At 37.7% G+C, this 17,281-nt stretch overlaps 1 protein-coding gene across 2 annotated transcripts; it reads left to right on the plus strand.

Annotated features, from left to right (window-relative positions):
* Window positions 1-250: 250 nt before the first annotated feature.
* On the plus strand, window positions 251-16,913 carry impdh1b (IMP (inosine 5'-monophosphate) dehydrogenase 1b). 2 transcript variants are annotated; one of them, XM_056237390.1, is made up of 16 exons: window positions 251-491; window positions 2,381-2,479; window positions 2,552-2,626; window positions 6,992-7,040; window positions 8,062-8,163; window positions 8,246-8,320; window positions 8,431-8,637; window positions 13,274-13,361; window positions 13,547-13,746; window positions 14,734-14,824; window positions 14,910-15,005; window positions 15,196-15,339; window positions 15,428-15,572; window positions 15,782-15,925; window positions 16,006-16,089; window positions 16,187-16,913. In XM_056237390.1, exons 2-16 carry the CDS (start codon window positions 2,382-2,384, stop codon window positions 16,206-16,208), a joined length of 1,620 nt encoding a protein of 539 aa, XP_056093365.1. In that variant the 5' UTR covers window positions 251-491; window position 2,381; the 3' UTR covers window positions 16,209-16,913. The 2 variants fall into 2 exon arrangements, with proteins under 2 accessions (XP_056093365.1, XP_056093366.1); XM_056237391.1 differs by lacking the exon at window positions 2,552-2,626 and having other exon boundaries at window positions 252-491.
* Window positions 16,914-17,281: the final 368 nt, after the last annotated feature.

Genomic DNA, 17,281 nt, shown 5'->3' on the forward strand with positions numbered 1-17,281 from the left:
TTATACATAATTTAAAATAACACATTTTTCTTAAATATATGCATGTGTGTGTATTTATATACAAAATGAATTATACACAGTAGGCCTACCTACAACTTTTATTTTGGATGCGTTGCGATTAATCGTTGCCAAGCACTATTTTTTCACTAGGGTAAGCATGCAGTATAGGGTACATAAATAATGCATTCATACAGACTAATGTTGCGGTAATGAAAGAGTTAACCATGCCGTCGCGTCACCACGTGGATGTGGAGCAGTAAGGATATGACGCGCTCTCTCTGTGTCTGCCTCGCTTTCCACATAAAGCCAGACATCACAAAACCTCAATTCAAACGGGACCATCTGAAGGATCTGAAAACTGGGGAAATAGTCTGTATAGAGGCATAAACCTTTTTTTTTTTAGATAACATTCTCATACAGATAGCAGTAAACTGGGTTTTCCATCTGACGCGCATCAGCTCCAGAAACACGCGTGCTCATCTACAGAGAAGGTTTGAATTATTTTTTTTACTCAAGTATCATGTTAAATGTGCTGCTTTTAGAAATGTGTTGCAGGACGAGCTCTAAACAAAGAACATCTTCACCATGTGAAAGTTTGCTTTTGTTTCGATTTGGAGACTCTGGGTTTCCCTGACTTACATTTAATGTACTCAATGTAGGTCAGCGGGCCAGTAGTGCGAGTGTGTAACGTTATATTACTGCGTTCAAAGACAAAATCCATGATTTCTCGTTTCTGTGCACGTGTCAACATCTGTTCGTTATATTTTTATATCGCGCGTGCAGATGGAATAATGTTAGTTAACGGCGCAGCATCGATATGGTTGTCAATCAAATGTGTTTTCAGAATGAAACCCAAACGTCTTGTTGCCAACATTGTTAATGTTCCACGCATCGCAACATGTGGTTTAATATAGATAGAATATGCGACGCTTCCTGGTGACGACACCCTTCTGAATGTGCTTTCACTAAAATAAAATGGATCAGCAATGCATTTCCTGGAGTAAATACTAGAGCTTTCAAAACAGCAAAATAATAGTGCTAAGATTTAAAATGAACGTAAAAACAAATTGAGATTGACACATGATATATGTAAAGACCGGAATATTCACAGATTTTTGGCCGTAATGGGACAATAGCGCGTGGCTGATTATGGATTAAAAACAACTGCATATCAGCTGATACTTGGGCATTTAGATTATCGACCTCAGCCAGAATCAATAAAAACAGTGGCACTGTCACAGTTTATAAAAAACACCCACATCACAATAGCCAAATATCAGACATTTAAACATTTTTGACTCCATAACCAATGGCATCCTTATTGGCACAAAGAAAGTACAGTAAAAAAGGAAAATAGTAGCAGATATTTTGAATCTTTTAAAATCAAAGTTGATAATTTTCCAAAATCTAGCTGCAGGCTATAACTTAGTCCAGTAGTGTCCAAACCTGCGTCTGGAGGGCCACCATCCTGTCCTGAAGAGTTCAGCTCCAACCCACTTGTCTGCAGGTTTCAAGTAATTTCAAACATCTTAATTGATTAGCTAGTTCAGGTGTGTTTATTTAGGGTTTTAGCTGACCTTGCCTGATTGGACACTAGTGGCCTAGTCAAATATCTTTAGTGAATTTCGGGTAAATACTGTGTAAAATAAATGTCATGTATATATTTATCAGCTGTTGGCCTTCCTGCTTTCAGGTTATCGTTATTTACATTAGTCACCACTGTTAATATTTAATATAAATGAATAAATGGTTAGAAATTGAGGGAAGAACAAAGACCAGTTGCACTGAAAAAAAGTGAGGTGTAGAAACAATTTTCATTAAAAAATTGCTAGTAAACTTCACAAATAATTACAAAGAAATGGCATGTGACATGTTGAATTACACATGAAATTTTGAAGTAGAAAGACAAAAATAGTATTTTCTTGTAATGTACTCCAGTAGTCTAACCCTAACTTCAAAAAAGTTCTCTTGATTGGTGGAGCTTTCTTTGCAGAATCATGGGTAATGTAGTTTTTCTCCTAGAATTCTACTGTTAAACATGATTCCTTAAAAGATCAGTTGAAATAATGCAAAATGATGGCTTCAACAAAAGCATAAACCATCGATTAACAACATCGTAGGTCACAGTAGGAAGTTGTTAAAAATCAATTCCCCTATGGAGAAAATGAATTGTATGTTTACTTGCGGAACTAGACTGTTTGCACTCTATTAAGCAGTCGAGTGTAAGTGCCGAAATGATTGAAGCTATAGTGTAAATTCTATATGCTTTATACATAGTGATTGGATGATTGGACTTTAGAATCAAAAGCAAAGTGGCTGGTTAGCTCTGAAGATAACTGTGTGTTACTTACAGGTTGTGTTTGTGTATTTCCACTTCCAGTATGGCAGACTATTTGATAAGTGGAGGAACGGGCTATATCCCTGATGACGGACTGTCTGCCCAGCAGCTCTTTTCCATCGGAGATGGTCTAACTTACAAGTAAGTACTTTTCATTGGGTTCCTCTCCCTGAGTGATACTCTGTGCGTATGTAATGGGCATCCACATTACAGATCAGAACAGCAGTCTGTCCGAGACGGACTCACGGCGGAAGAGCTTTGCTCTATGGGGGACGGTATGACTTACAAGTGAGTAACACAGCCCTTCATGACATCATCTTCTAGTGACGCAAGCGATCCAGCTGTATCTAGTCAGGACGGTCTATTTAGGGTCCTTGCTGTTGGGAGACAATCAAAAGATTTTGCTTTCAATCACTGGTGGGGGAACATGGTTTCAGCTCCAATCTGGGCCACATATATTATATAAATTAGCCTGGTTAAGCTAGGTTATATTTATGTATTTAGGGGGCTATAGTTTGCATGATTGATTTATACAAGCTGATTTGGTTTTCTAAGAAACTAAAGGGATAATTCACTCAAAAATGAAAATTGTCATCATTTACTCACCCTCGTGCCTTACTAAATATTTTGAAGGACGTTGGGGGTTCAAACAAGATTGGTCCCTATTGACTTTCATTGTAAGGACAAAAGAAGAAAGTCATTCAGGTTTGGAACAACATGAGGGAGAGTAAATGGTGTCATGTTTGACTTTGTCTTTGTCATTGTAACAGAGTCAAACTTGTGACCTGAGGAGTGACATTAGGACACAGTGAGTTCTAGCTGGGAAAACCCAGACAACTTCCGGCGAATTTAGATTTGCTCTTAAAGTTAATCTGGCAAAGAGCTCATTCAAGCTCATTTCGAATCCGCCGAAATCGAGGCACCAATCAGAAACGTTGGGGCGGGCTTTACAAGATGACGACAGCGCTGGGATTTTGAAGCAGATTTTGTAGCCTATATTACAAAGATGGATGCCGCCGTCGAACATCACTCGTTCGAATCAGCTATCCCGTCTGTTTTAAGCGATTTGAACGTTTCCTTTTTGTTAAAAACCGAGCAAAGAACAACACTCGGAGATGTTTCTCCGCCGCTCTGCATACGTCATCTCCTTCATCGCTCTGATTGGGTTTAGGTCTCTCCGCGAAGTCCGTTGGTGACGCCCCTCTGGAAATGATTTGTCTATGACGGCTTGCCAGACCATAACTCAGTTACAACTGAGAATGGTCTGGTTTTAACCAGGCTAAGTGAGTTCATGAACTTAAGATTTTAAGATTTAGATGACAAGGTGAAAGGTCCATCTTTATAACTGTCTTATCTGTAATCAAAAGCATGTAGGGATGCATCGTGGGCCGCATGACTGTCCTTACGCTGGCCTCGTGGGTGGGGGTGGGGGTGGGGGTGGGGGTGGGGGGGTAGAGAGAACACATTTATGACTGGACTCCCCCCCATAGATTTGACACGTGCATGCGTGTTGAATCGATTTGTGTAACGCACGAATGAGTGTTTGCACAGTTTTTTCTTTGTAGGGCATGTGACACATGAGGCTCAGACCTCTGCTGTATTGATGCGAGATGTCTCATCTTTGTTACTTTGCAGGTTTGTTGTACTTTTTTGAATGATTCCTTCATTTATTTAACCGACTCAGAGGCCTTTTCAATGTTTTTTGCCACATTACAACGCACAATCCTGATCTTCTCTTTGTTTCTTCTATGAAGCTAGCTGTTCATTGAGCTGTTTATCGGTTAAATGCACTAATTCAAACTACATTAAAATGTTTCAACAGGCAGCACTTAGATTAATATCAAATCTGATTTAAAAACGTATTACACATATTTTGATGTATTTTTTTTATGGGGTAGTTCATCTAAACATGAAAATTCTTTCATAAAAACCAGAGACATTTCTAAAAATATATTCATTTAGCCTATGTTTCACAGAAGAAATGACGTCATGCAGGTTTTGATTTGCATGATGATAGAATTTATTTTGGGGTGAACTGTCCCTTTAAGAATGCATCGATATTATAAATGTATTATGAAAATGAAGTTATTCCTAGGATACTATACCATTTTGTTTAAATAAATTAAAAATAAAACTATTAAAACGAAAAATATTGTTTTAAATTTATACTAGCAAAGGACTAGTTCAGTTTTCTTTTCTTCTGTTAGTAAAATGACTTGCTGTACATTTGCTTAATTTGTCGAATTCATCTCTTGAATATGATTAACTAAAAAGTAATTGATCCCAACATTGCATTTAAGTTAACAAGGATGGAGCCATAGTAGTCTATAAATGTTTTATGATGCTAGAAATATCATTTATAAATCAACCCCTCTTGCAAGCTAAAAGCCTCCCGTTTCTACCAACTGGCTAAGATGTCTGCCTCCTATTCCTTATTTAATCTTGCTCAAAGAGTATAATCAATTGAAGTAAAACTGCAGAACCTAAAATCAATGCAAATCCAAATGGCTTTTTTAGTCAGTGAAAGAACATGCATGTTGAATCAATGAATGAAAATAGAGTGAGGCAGAATGACTTCACTAATGATGTTAAATGAAAAGAAATAGGAGTTATGCTGTGGATTACTCAGTCAGATGTCATTTCTCTTCAAAGTATGGATGATCAGGAGGAGATACTGAACTCACATTGAAGCCACAATCGGACCGAATGCTCATTAACCTAATATAGCTGAACAATTAGGAGACAGTATAGAATTCGATCAAAATACCATATGTAAATGTAGGGTTTAGTGGATCACCATGTTACCTGGATCTGTTCAGAGTTGGTTGGTTTAAAGCGGTAGTCAGCATGTCTTTGGTGAAATTTGGCACCATGTACTTCTGCATATTTGGAGGGAGTCTGGGTTTCAGTCTGTACCGTCTTTGTGTCTAGTGAAGTTTATAGTCTGAGTCATCTAAAACTGAGACGACTTGTTCCACCAGAGAGACTGTAGAGCTGTTGTATTATTTAGCAAATTCAGCGAGTTTACTAAAGTCTTTTAAGTCATTTGTCTGAACACACAGAAAGTGACAAAACAACATGAGCGAATCACAAAAAATCGAATGGTTAACATGAAGTTATGCTGAACAGGATTCTGGACCAATCGGATTTCATTGTGGTTGTGGCCATGGCAGTCGCTGGGCGGCACTATACAACAAATAGAAAACAAACAACCAAAGAAAAGTCTATTCACAGCTTATTAGGATACAGTCAGATTAACGTGGAAAAGTGCTTTTATCGCTTGACGCTACTTCTTATCCGTGCCTATATAGGACACACATGGTGTAACAAATATTGTTTCCCTGCAATGTTCCTGGCATTCAAACCAATTCTTGGATTTGTTTGGCTAAAGATCTAGATTTGAGCACATTTTAATCAGGACAGCTGTCTGTTTTGCCCTTACAGCCTCACTTATTCTGGCTTTTCCTGATGTTCACACCCTGTGTTGTTGATGTTTAGGGGTGTGTGGCCAGCTCATGCGTGCACAGAGACAGCCCGCCCTGTCCCAGCCGACACAGACTCCTTTTTTAGCCCACCACAAGAGACAGGGAAAATATGTTTATGTCCTTAAAGTTGCCTCTGCCTCTCCCTTTTCATTTTTACGTACACATGAAATATTCATGATCCTTCTTTTCTCTATCTCCATTGGATCCTCTGCCAGACAGCTACCTTTTGTTTGTCTGAGTAAAATCGGTAGATGTAAGTATTAGGCCGGGGAAGGTTTGGTTCATGTAGGCCAGGGCATGTCAGAATGTGCCTGTGCCTCAGACGTTTTTCAAGCTCACCTCAAGAACCACACTTGATTTAGAGCTTCTCATGGTTTAAGATGTCATGAATCAAGCAGTCAGCATCAGGTTTTCATTATGCTTGAATGTTAATCTGAAAACGTCCTCCTCTCCCTATGAAAATAAATTCAGATGTCTGTTAGTTTTTTGAGGCTATTTAAATGGTTAAAGTTGACAAATTTAACTTTTAGGAGATATGTACTTCTGTTCAAAAGGTTTAGGTCAGTAATATTTTTTTTTTTCCAAGAGAGAAATTAATACTTCAGCAATAATGCACTAAATTGATCAAATGTGACAGTAAAGACTTTTATTCCCAAGTACTTTCCTAGGGAAGTACACACATACTATAAGAAAAGTGCAACCAAGATTTCTATTTCAAATAAATGCTGTTCTTCTGAACTTCTGTTCATCAAAGAATGCTGAAAAAAGTTATCATGACTATCACAAAAATATGAATAACTGTTTTCAACATTGTTAACAATAAGAAATGTTTTTCTTGAGCACCAAATCAGAATATTAGAATGATTTCTGAAGGATCGTGTGACACTGAAGACGGGAGTAACGATGCTGAAAATTCAGCAGTTTTGCAAATATAAAACAGTTATTTAGAATTGTAGTACTATTATTTCATAATACAGTATTTTTGATTAAATAAATGCAGCCTTGGTGAACACAATTGACTTCTTCGTAAACATTAATAAAAAATCTAATAAGAAAGCTTTTCAACAGTAGTGTTTTTAAAACTGACTGCGTTTCTCTTCCAAGAGAATGTATATGATTTGATTCTTGGTCTCTGATTGTTTTCTCTCTCTCTCTGTCTCATTTGCAGTGACTTCCTGATCTTGCCTGGCTTCATTGACTTCACCTCAGATGAAGTGGTGAGTCGTCTAGCCTGTGTCCTCCACACTTTCATTCACTCACTCGGTTTGTTTTCATAATGACATCCGTTTAAACTACCCGTCTGTGTTTTCTCTGCACTCACTATTTTTAGCTAAATGGCTGTTTCTTTTGTCTCATTGCTCACTGTAACCTAGCTTGAAACGTGGCTAGTTTTAAATCTAAAATAATGTCAATTTGGAGGGTCTATTGAATTATGTATTTTACAATTGTGGTAAACATTTTTTTTTAAATAGCAAGTAACTAATTTTAATGATCAAAAATGTAATATTTAGTCCCACATTTTGCATGCGACCGAGGATTTTCCATAACTGTGTACCACTTCACTTATTGTGACTTTATTTGACTTTTGTAACATTGATTCAGCACTTTTGAATTACTCGTAAACCAGCTGCTTTTTCTCCCCTTAATTTGAATTGTGTTCTGTTTTTTCTTTTCTATGCAATAATTCACCTACACACATTACAATTTAATGAACTTTGAACATTCTGCTGTATTATGTTTTTGTTTTCTTTTTTTAAATTGCCTTTGGCACACAGTAGGGCTTTAAAGATCCCTTGAATATAATAATGAAATAAATGAGGTCGAAGCTCAGAACAAAAACAATTGCCACTATGACCAAGATTGAAACTGAAACTGCTATTTGGGTTTGCGTAGGCTGGTGTAATAACAGCTTTAATGTCTTCGTGTCTGACTTTTATTTGAGACCTCACAAACTGGCTTTCACTGAACCATAGATTTGGGAAATTTCCCACTATGGTGTCTGTTTTCCCATGAGGCCACTCTCCCCCACCGGTGTGAATGTGAAAGCATATTTTGGGAACTTTGGCTGTTAAGGTTGCAAGGGGAATGTTTGCGAGCTTATCAGTGTTAGAGGAACAGTTCTCAGCACTGGTGTATAAATGAAGGTCACGGCCTTCGGGCCTTCACTGACACCTTATTTTATCCCCACCCATATATAATGTTTTAAATTTTTTTGTTTTTCTATGATGTTTTATGAAGGACCTGACCTCAGCATTGACCAAGAAGATCACATTGAAGACCCCACTCATCTCCTCTCCTATGGATACTGTTACTGAATCCTCAATGGCCATCGCCATGGCAGTAAGTTCCTCTTAGATCCCCTTTTTTGATTAGACTGACATCTGTCAATCATTAATTTGTATATTTATGACTTGTTGCTCAGCTGATGGGAGGAATTGGCATCATTCACCATAACTGCACCCCAGAGTTTCAGGCCAACGAGGTGCGCAAAGTGAAGGTAAGACTGCGTCACCCTTCATAATTGTTCAATGTAAGGTTGGTGTCTTCTGTGTGTGTGTTTGTACCTATTAATATTTGATGCCGAGGTCTCTGCATATGTGCCTTCAGAGGTTTGAGCAAGGTTTCATCACTGATCCAGTGGTCCTGAGTCCTCGTCACACTGTAGGTGATGTACTTGAAGCAAAAGTTCGACAGGGATTCTCTGGAATCCCCATAACTGAGACAGGCAAGATGGGCAGCAAACTGGTCGGCATCGTCACATCACGAGACATCGATTTCCTGTCTGAGAAGGATAATAGCAAACCCCTAGAGGAGGTAAGACTGCCTTTGTGATCGTGTGCATCTACACTACTGTTCAAAAGTTTGGGGTTGATACGATTTTTTACAATGTTTTTGAAAGTAGTCTCTTATGCTCACCAAGGCTGCGTTTATTTGATAAAAAAAAACAGTAAAAGCAGTAATATTGTGAAACAATATAATTTACAATTTAAAATAACTTTTCTATTTGAATATATTTTAAAATGTTATTTATTTCCTGTCAACAAAGCTACATTTTCAGCATCATTACTCCAGTCTTCAGTGTCACATTATGCTGATTTAATGCTCAAGAAACATACCCTACTCTTTTAAATGGCAATGCATATACTGTATTAGAGCACATAATAATATAATATAATATAGGGGTGTGCGATATATATCGTCAATCGTAATTGTTGTTTTAACGATGTGTGATTTGACATTATCGAGTATAGGCTATCCCTCACACACCCAGAGAGTGCATGCGTACTCTACATGATGTAGTCTTGTAGATTAGACTAGTGCACGCTTTCACTGCGTGATTTAGTCTTTATTTATATCATTTAGTAATAAATATCACAAGAGTGCAATTTTTCTCAAAATATCAGCATATGATAACAAATGTGATATTGATTTTATACAAGTTTAATAAACAAGAAGTTAATACTGAGTGACTTACATTGCCCGTTTTTGCTCTGTTTCGCCAATGAAAATAGTTCAAAACAAAGCCACAGACGGCAGTGTTTCCTTACTGAGTGAATCAGCTTTTTGAACGAATCAGTTGACTAGGATAAATTAAGATAATCGAATGCTTTTTCCTTGAATGAATCAGTTGAATCTCAATGATTCGCTCATTAACAGTGACTTGCTGCCACCTACTGGCGGTTTCAATTTCACATTTAAAGTATTTGTTTTAAATAATTTTAAATATTAATATTCAATATTGCAAAGATGAATTTTGTTGATACTGATTTCATTTGATTGGTAACAACAGCCCTATTGTGTCGTATTTTTATTTTTTATTAGGTTTAAAAAATGGCTTTATAAAGGTAAAAATGCCCATATTAGGTAAAAATCAATTGAAACATATTGGAAAAAATCATTTCTTTACTATTTTTCATTATTAGTTTGTTAAAGGAATAGTTCACCTAAAAATTTAAATTCTGTCATCATTTACTCACCCTCACTTGTTCCAAGACTTTCGTTCATCTTCGGAAAACAAATGAAGATTTTTGATGAAATCGAGTGATTTCTATCCCTCCATTGACAGCTACGCAACCAACACTTTGACGCTTCAAAAAGGTCATAAAGATATAGTAAAAAATAATCCACATGAATTGAGCGGTTTAGTCCAAATTTTCTTCTATAAATCTTCGCTTTATATGATGAAAAGATCGAATTTAGGCTTTTATTCACATATAAACACTGATCAGCGAACATAAACAGAAGCTTAACCGAACCTGCTTGACATGCGAGAACAAACCTCTTGCTGAAGCTCAAACGTGCTGCGCAACACACAAGAATGAACCTCATTGGTTCTTTCTGAAGCTCAAACGTGCTGCGCAACACACAAGAATGAACCTCATTGGTTCTTTCGGAAGCTCAAACGTGCTGCGCAACACACAAGAATGAACCTCATTGGTTCTTCTTACAGATGTTCAAACGTGCTGCTTAACACTAGAATTAACCTCATTGGTTCTTGCGGAGGCTCAAAAGTGTTGCGTAACAAGAGACTAAAAAATAATAAATAAAAGCCTTAAGGCCAATTCCAGCGTTATGGACGTGACATTTGCAGTCAAAACGTAAAATATAAATTCTCAGAAAATGCATTTAATACCAATATATTTAAAAGTCTGTTCATATGTCCATACTACCTTAATAAAGGAGTCCAGACAATAGAAAAATATCAGTCTACACATGCGTTTTATATTTAATATGAGGGAAATACACGTGCGTTACGGACGTGTCAAAAAAAGACGTGAGTTTGTGGGAGACAACATACTTTGTAGAAATTCTGCGAATTAAAATGCACAAGCCAAAATAAATAATACCAACCGAAGGGATGAGTGTTGGCTCTCTATGGAACATAAATTATTTATCTTATTTTACTTTTCATTTTTTCATTTATGAGGAAAAAACGTTGTTATGGACGTGACATATTTTCGTTATGGACGTGACAGTTCCGAAATCGACACTTGGCAGACGCTGAAAAATCAGAGAAAATGCTTGAACAGAGACCTATTTGTGTGTCTCTGTTGGGTATTTAAAACAACAAACATCTGAGGCTGCACAATTAATCAAATTTAAACTGAAATCACTTTGTTATAGGCTAGATTAACCTCCGTTCACGCATATCTCTCATGCTGCTAAAATGCAGCGTGGGCAAAACTCAATTCGGGCATGATATTGCTTTATAATGTGGTGTTAACTATAGACCCCGAAAGATACGGAATTGTTAAGATACATCAGCAGCTATTTTGTGTTTTTATCATATCGATATTCTCCGGAGTCGAGATCGCCGGTTTCCCCTCAAGGCAGGGTTTCCGTTGGTAATTACCGGACATTGGCCGGGATTTTTTTTTTTTTTTTACCTAGACCCACACATTTTGTGAATATTCAATTTATCCTGTTAAAATGTTTTTGGTTTTTTTTGCTCAGTCTGAACATGTTGAAAAATGATTATTAAATCAAACAACAATATTGTTGATGATAAATTCAAAGTTATTTTTTTTCTTTCAAAACGCTATAAATCCATAAATTATTTTCCAAAAATGGATGGTTTGTCTTTTAAAAAAACAAAAAACAACAACAAGAGAACATGTAACATATAATCAGGGACTCATACTATAAATGAATATAAATTAAAAAAGTGCAAATGTGCATGGTCAGACATGATTTTGGCCACTTAATAAAGTTTTGTTTTGTAGAAAGCCTTTCTTTAAAGTGAATTTCGTTTTGTATAAATTGTATCTTAATTTTAATATTTTTTATTTTAATTTTAATATTTTAAATAAGAAGCAAATAGACAATATAATCATAACATGGAGGCGCGGTCCCTTGCATTGCACGTGAACTGGAGCGCATCTCATCATAAATTAACCGAAACTCAGCGTATGCCTCACAGACATGAGAAATATATCTATATAGAAGGCTTGAAATGTCTTTAAACGAAACAATTACAAACGAAAAGAAATAGGATAGGCCTACTCTCTGATTATGTAATCCATTACATGCATTTCTCTCCAGGCGCGTTCACGGAGATGGTGATAGTCAATTTCATCTTTGAATGAATCGGACGTTCATATTTTTTTCGTCTATTTGAAAGTTAGCATGTTGCATTCTATACGGCCTGATTATGTCATTTTTTAAGTTACATAGCCTGATCCCACACACACGCACGCACACACACACACAGATAGAGAGGCGCGAGCGCTCTGGAGATACATAGATATCAAATTACTTACCAATTCTGATGTTGTACAGAAATCGCAGATACAAATCACCACAGAAATAACTCTTGACCACAGAGGGCGCGCGCGGGAAAGAAAGTGAGTAAAGGCGCGTCTCATATTTCTCTCGCTCTCGCTCTCAGAGACTGTAATAATGCTTAACATTATGGTACTGGTATTTCTAAAATGTTCTGATGTACAGTAATAGAGATCAATTTAATATATATGCGGGTTTTTTTAACAGTAACAACACGTTGAACATGAACATGTTGAAAGACCGCGGTGGGTTTAAATAAGTTTGATTTCTTTCCACTCCATTTCAAGCATATAGATCGATTTATGTTGTAAAGTTGATGAATTTATCTTTTCGTATTGATTTAATCAGAATGCTTCTTGATTTCCTTTGTTATGTGTCATTATATTGCTCGAAATAAATAAATTCATTCATTCATTCAATAAATATGCGCTGGTCAAATCATGCATGATTTAATATGAAGCGTCCGTAACAGTCACGTCCGTAACGCATAATTAGGTTGTTTAGAGCAAATAAGTGAGATGAATTGTCAATCATAACTAGAATGGACATATTTTGGCTTTGTACATACATTTTCAAATTAATTGTAATAATAATTATTATACAATATAAACTTATTCTTTAAATCGTTACGGACGTGACACAGCACTGAAGCGTTGTGACTTCCTAAATATAGCCTTTATAAATTTAAAGGGCAATGCAGTTATAACAAAGTGGGTGTATTTATATCTCAGTCATGCTCCCATCTTTCTGAAAAATGCTTACTGTCAACATAAAGTATAAAAAAAATGAGTCTTTGACCCCTCTTTTTAAAGCATGAAATATGTTTGTTTGAAAAAGCAATTTTAGTATCTGTGCACACCTTATCTGAGGTGAATAAACACAAAAATTTCCTTAAAATTTACATGACCGCACATCAATACAATAAAATACAGACCCAAATGGACACCTTAGAAAGGGTTTTGATATTTTGATAATAACTTTATTTTTTCATGGCAAGGTTGACATTTGCATGGAATCGCCCTTAATTCAATTAGTTCATCATATAAAGCGATCATGTCTCTTCAGAAAATTTGGACTAAACCACTCAATTCATATGGATTAGTTTTACGATCACTTTTTGCTTGGCATACTGTACCTTTATGGCTGTGTAACTGTAATTGTTTTCTAGGCCATGACTAAAAGAGAGGATCTTGTTGTTGCTCCTGCTGGTGTCACACTGAAAGAGGCCAATGACATCCTGCAACGCAGCAAAAAAGGTGAGAACACCCAAACACAAACCATAGTCATCAGATGCAATTGTACTCCATTTAACTGAATTATAAAAGTATCAAATTTGTACTTCTAGCCCTTCGGACCAATTCCAACCACAGGAAACTGTATAAAATGTAGTATTTAACCATTTTAAAAGTTCTCAAAAGGTTGTATTTGTTTACTTGTACAGGTAAGCTGCCCATCGTGAATGACAAGGATGAACTGGTGGCCATTATAGCCCGCACAGACCTGAAGAAGAACAGGGACTATCCTCTGGCCTCCAAAGATTCTCGCAAACAGCTGTTGTGTGGTGCCGCCATCGGCACCCGTGATGACGACAAATACCGTCTGGACTTGATCACGCAGTCTGGGGTAGATGTAGTGGTTCTGGTAGGTCAAAGCCACTGACGTTGTTATAAAGGAAACATCAGTCTTTCTGCCACTGTAAATTCAATCCGGTGCTACGCGTTGGTTTCTTAAAGGAGAACTCCGGTCAATTTTAACATTGAGCTCATTTTTTTGTACATTTGGAGTGCTGTCAGTACAGACAAAAACGACAAAAATCGGTGTTGCCTACACCGTGTTATCCTCTTTTTAAAATTTGCACCCTGTTGACTTCAATGGGGCAAGTTCTAAACCTGCTTTTAGCCTCTTAACATCCTTGATTTGTCATTACAAGTGCACAGCCACGTGAGTGGTGTTATTAAGAGTGACCACGGTCAATCTGACTGCAGTAGATGTGAAAGATATTAATAAAAATTATGTTAATTCAGCCAGCTCACATACCTGTATTTACTTCCTGTTTTCATTCGAAGTCCACAGTAGTCGATTGTCGAGTTCGCGCGCGCGATCATTGGTAACTAATGATCGCACGCGCGAACTCGACAATCGACTACTGTGGACTTCGAATGAAAACAGGAAGTAAATACAGGTATGTGAGCTGGCTGAATTAACATAATTTTTATTAATATCTTTCACATCTACTGCAGTCAGATTGACCGTGGTCACTCTTAATAACACCACTCAACATAGCTGTGCACTTGTAATGACAAATCAAGGATGTTAAGAGGCTAAAAGCAGGTTTAGAACTTGCCCCATTGAAGTCAACAGGGTGCAAATTTTTAAAAGAGGATAACACGGTGTAGGCAACACCGATTTTTGTCTGTACTGACAGCACTCCAAATGTACAAAAAAAATGAGCTCAATGTTAAAATTGACCGGAGTTCTCCTTTAATGCTTGAAGGGGGATTATCTTCAAGATAAAAGTAAAGCCAAAACTGTTGGACATTATTTTGGTCTCTCAATTAAATGCGAAGTGTTAGGTATCTGCGCCACTAGCATCACTGCGGTATATCGTTTTTATTTGGGTTTTTTTAGGATTCGTCACAAGGCAACTCTGTATACCAGATTAATATGATCCATTACATCAAGCAGAAGTACCCAGAGCTGCAGGTTGTGGGAGGAAATGGTGAATATAAGATTATATTACTACAATAAGCAGTTGCTCTCTTTGGTTCCCTCTGACTTCAGTCTCTCTCTCTCTCTCTCTGCAGTGGTTACGGCTGCTCAGGCGAAGAACCTGATTGACGCAGGCGTGGATGCGTTGAGAGTGGGAATGGGCTGTGGTTCAATCTGCATCACACAGGAAGGTTGGGAGTTAATCTCACACACATACATTCAACATATTACCCACATGTTGCCTGGGATGCAAACTGGCAAACCCCTAGGGGTGTATGGGCTTAATTTTAGTAAAATATCAGCTTTAAAATGTGGATTTACAGTTGATTTCAGCATGAGGATTTAAAAACTTACTGAAGAGTGTCCATCTGTTTCCCGTAGTTATGGCATGCGGACGACCTCAGGGCACCTCCGTGTATAAGGTGGCGGAATATGCTCGAAGATTTGGGGTGCCGGTCATCGCAGATGGTGGCATCCAGACGGTCGGCCATGTGGTGAAAGCCCTGTCCTTGGGGGCATCGACAGGTAATTGTTGCTGGAGTTCACTTTTAACAGTTAAAGGAAAAAAATAAACCATGTCTGTTTACATGAAACAAATGTATTCTATCTGCAGTGATGATGGGATCTCTGCTGGCCGCCACCACAGAAGCTCCAGGCGAGTATTTCTTTTCAGATGGGGTGCGACTGAAGAAATACAGAGGAATGGGCTCACTAGATGCCATGGAGAAGAACACCAGCAGCCAAAAACGATACTTCAGGTGTGTGGTAGTGTGTGTTTGTGTAGTACACTGTTCACTGGACATCAATTATTCAGTAATAGGAAGCAGAGAATGAAATACTATCTTAATACTGCGCTGCATACAGCCTGCTGTTCTTAACACAAATATTATGTGACTCAGTGTGCAGTATATGATATATAATCATTACATGACCTTTCTTTCTGTGTGCTGATTGGCTGTCTTGGCAGTGAGGGTGATAAGGTGAAGGTGGCTCAAGGAGTTTCAGGCTCTGTGCAGGATAAAGGCTCAATCCATAAATTTGCCCCATACCTCATTGCTGGAATCCAACACGGCTGCCAAGACATTGGCGCGAAAAGCCTCTCTGTGCTCCGGTAAGTATGTGTCCGTGTTTTATTGTGCATTTGGTTTGTTTTTATGCACTATAAAAATTCCTACACTGTTACATATTTAGTTCCATGATGTATTCTGGAGAGCTGAAGTTCGAGAAGAGGACCATGTCTGCTCAGGTGGAGGGTGGTGTACATGGACTTCACTCGTAAGTCACCAGAGGGTGCCAGTGCTCAACATCACCTTCATATGTCAAAGCTAAGATCAGTATCACTCTCTGAAACGATTTTCTTTTGTGTCCATAGTTATGAGAAGCGTCTTTACTAATGGAATGGGCAGAACACGGATGGGAAGCAGTGATCAAACACCTCAGACAAATCCTAGGACTTACCCCACCCTGCCAGCACCCCTTCTCTGCTCTTCACCGTTCCTCAGGCACAACCACCACAGTGAGAGATGGAGAAGAGAAGTATTAAATGAGTTTGAGAGCAAGACCTCAAACGAATTCAATCCCCCAAAACATGGCAGTTGCACTCGAGGGAGCATCAGGGTTGCCAAAAAGCTGCCTGAGTGTGGGTTTTTGCATCTGTTTATGAGCAGATCGGTAAAATCAAGGCGGTATTTGGAGCGAATGTTATTCAAAGCCTTTTTTTTCTCTCCCAAACTTGATTCGACCATGTTGCAGCATCAATTTCTATATCTCCATATCCACCTGCAAAATGATGACAGCTGTGAAACCAAGTGCTCCAGCTATACTTGAGGCAATCTTTTCTTTAGTAGATTTGTAACTGCTGAAGATGCTATATGATATGTTTTATTTTCGAAGGCAGAAAACAGATGTATGTAGAAAATTGTCAATTTTGTGATGGTTAATTGTCTATTGTACTATCAGTGAGACAGATCTCTCTATGTCCACATTACCGGGTCCTGTAACTGGGTACGATTTATATTCAAAATAATTTGACCAAAACCGATATCTGTAGATATACATAGTTGCTCTGAGTGTCATGCATTGTGTCTGGATTATTTTTTACCAAAAAGCTGGAACAAACTGGGTTTGTTGATCAAGGTCAGGTAATGATGGCTGACTTATAATGTAATGCAGGCTGACTTATAATGCAGGCTTTTGGGAATTTAACAAGGAATACTGATAATGGGATCTATGTTATTGCAGTTGTGACTCTTTGAGTGCAGAACAGGTATAAGAGTTTTAATTCGCATGCTTTTTTTAATAGCCAATGTTTCTATTACTTATACAACTGTCAAGTGCATTTTTTTTTTGTCGCTAACTGACAATTATTCTTCTATAAAAGCCAAATAAATGCTGTGAGTATCCTGGTCCTCTCTCAGGATATGTTTGTCCATGTCATCTAAACATTCCCTACAGCTTTGCATTTTGG

The sequence above is a fragment of the Rhinichthys klamathensis genome, unplaced genomic scaffold, assembly GCF_029890125.1.
Source record: "Rhinichthys klamathensis goyatoka isolate OS25496 unplaced genomic scaffold, OSU_Roscu_1.1 h1tg000485l_1, whole genome shotgun sequence".
Lineage (NCBI taxonomy): Eukaryota > Metazoa > Chordata > Actinopteri > Cypriniformes > Leuciscidae > Rhinichthys > Rhinichthys klamathensis.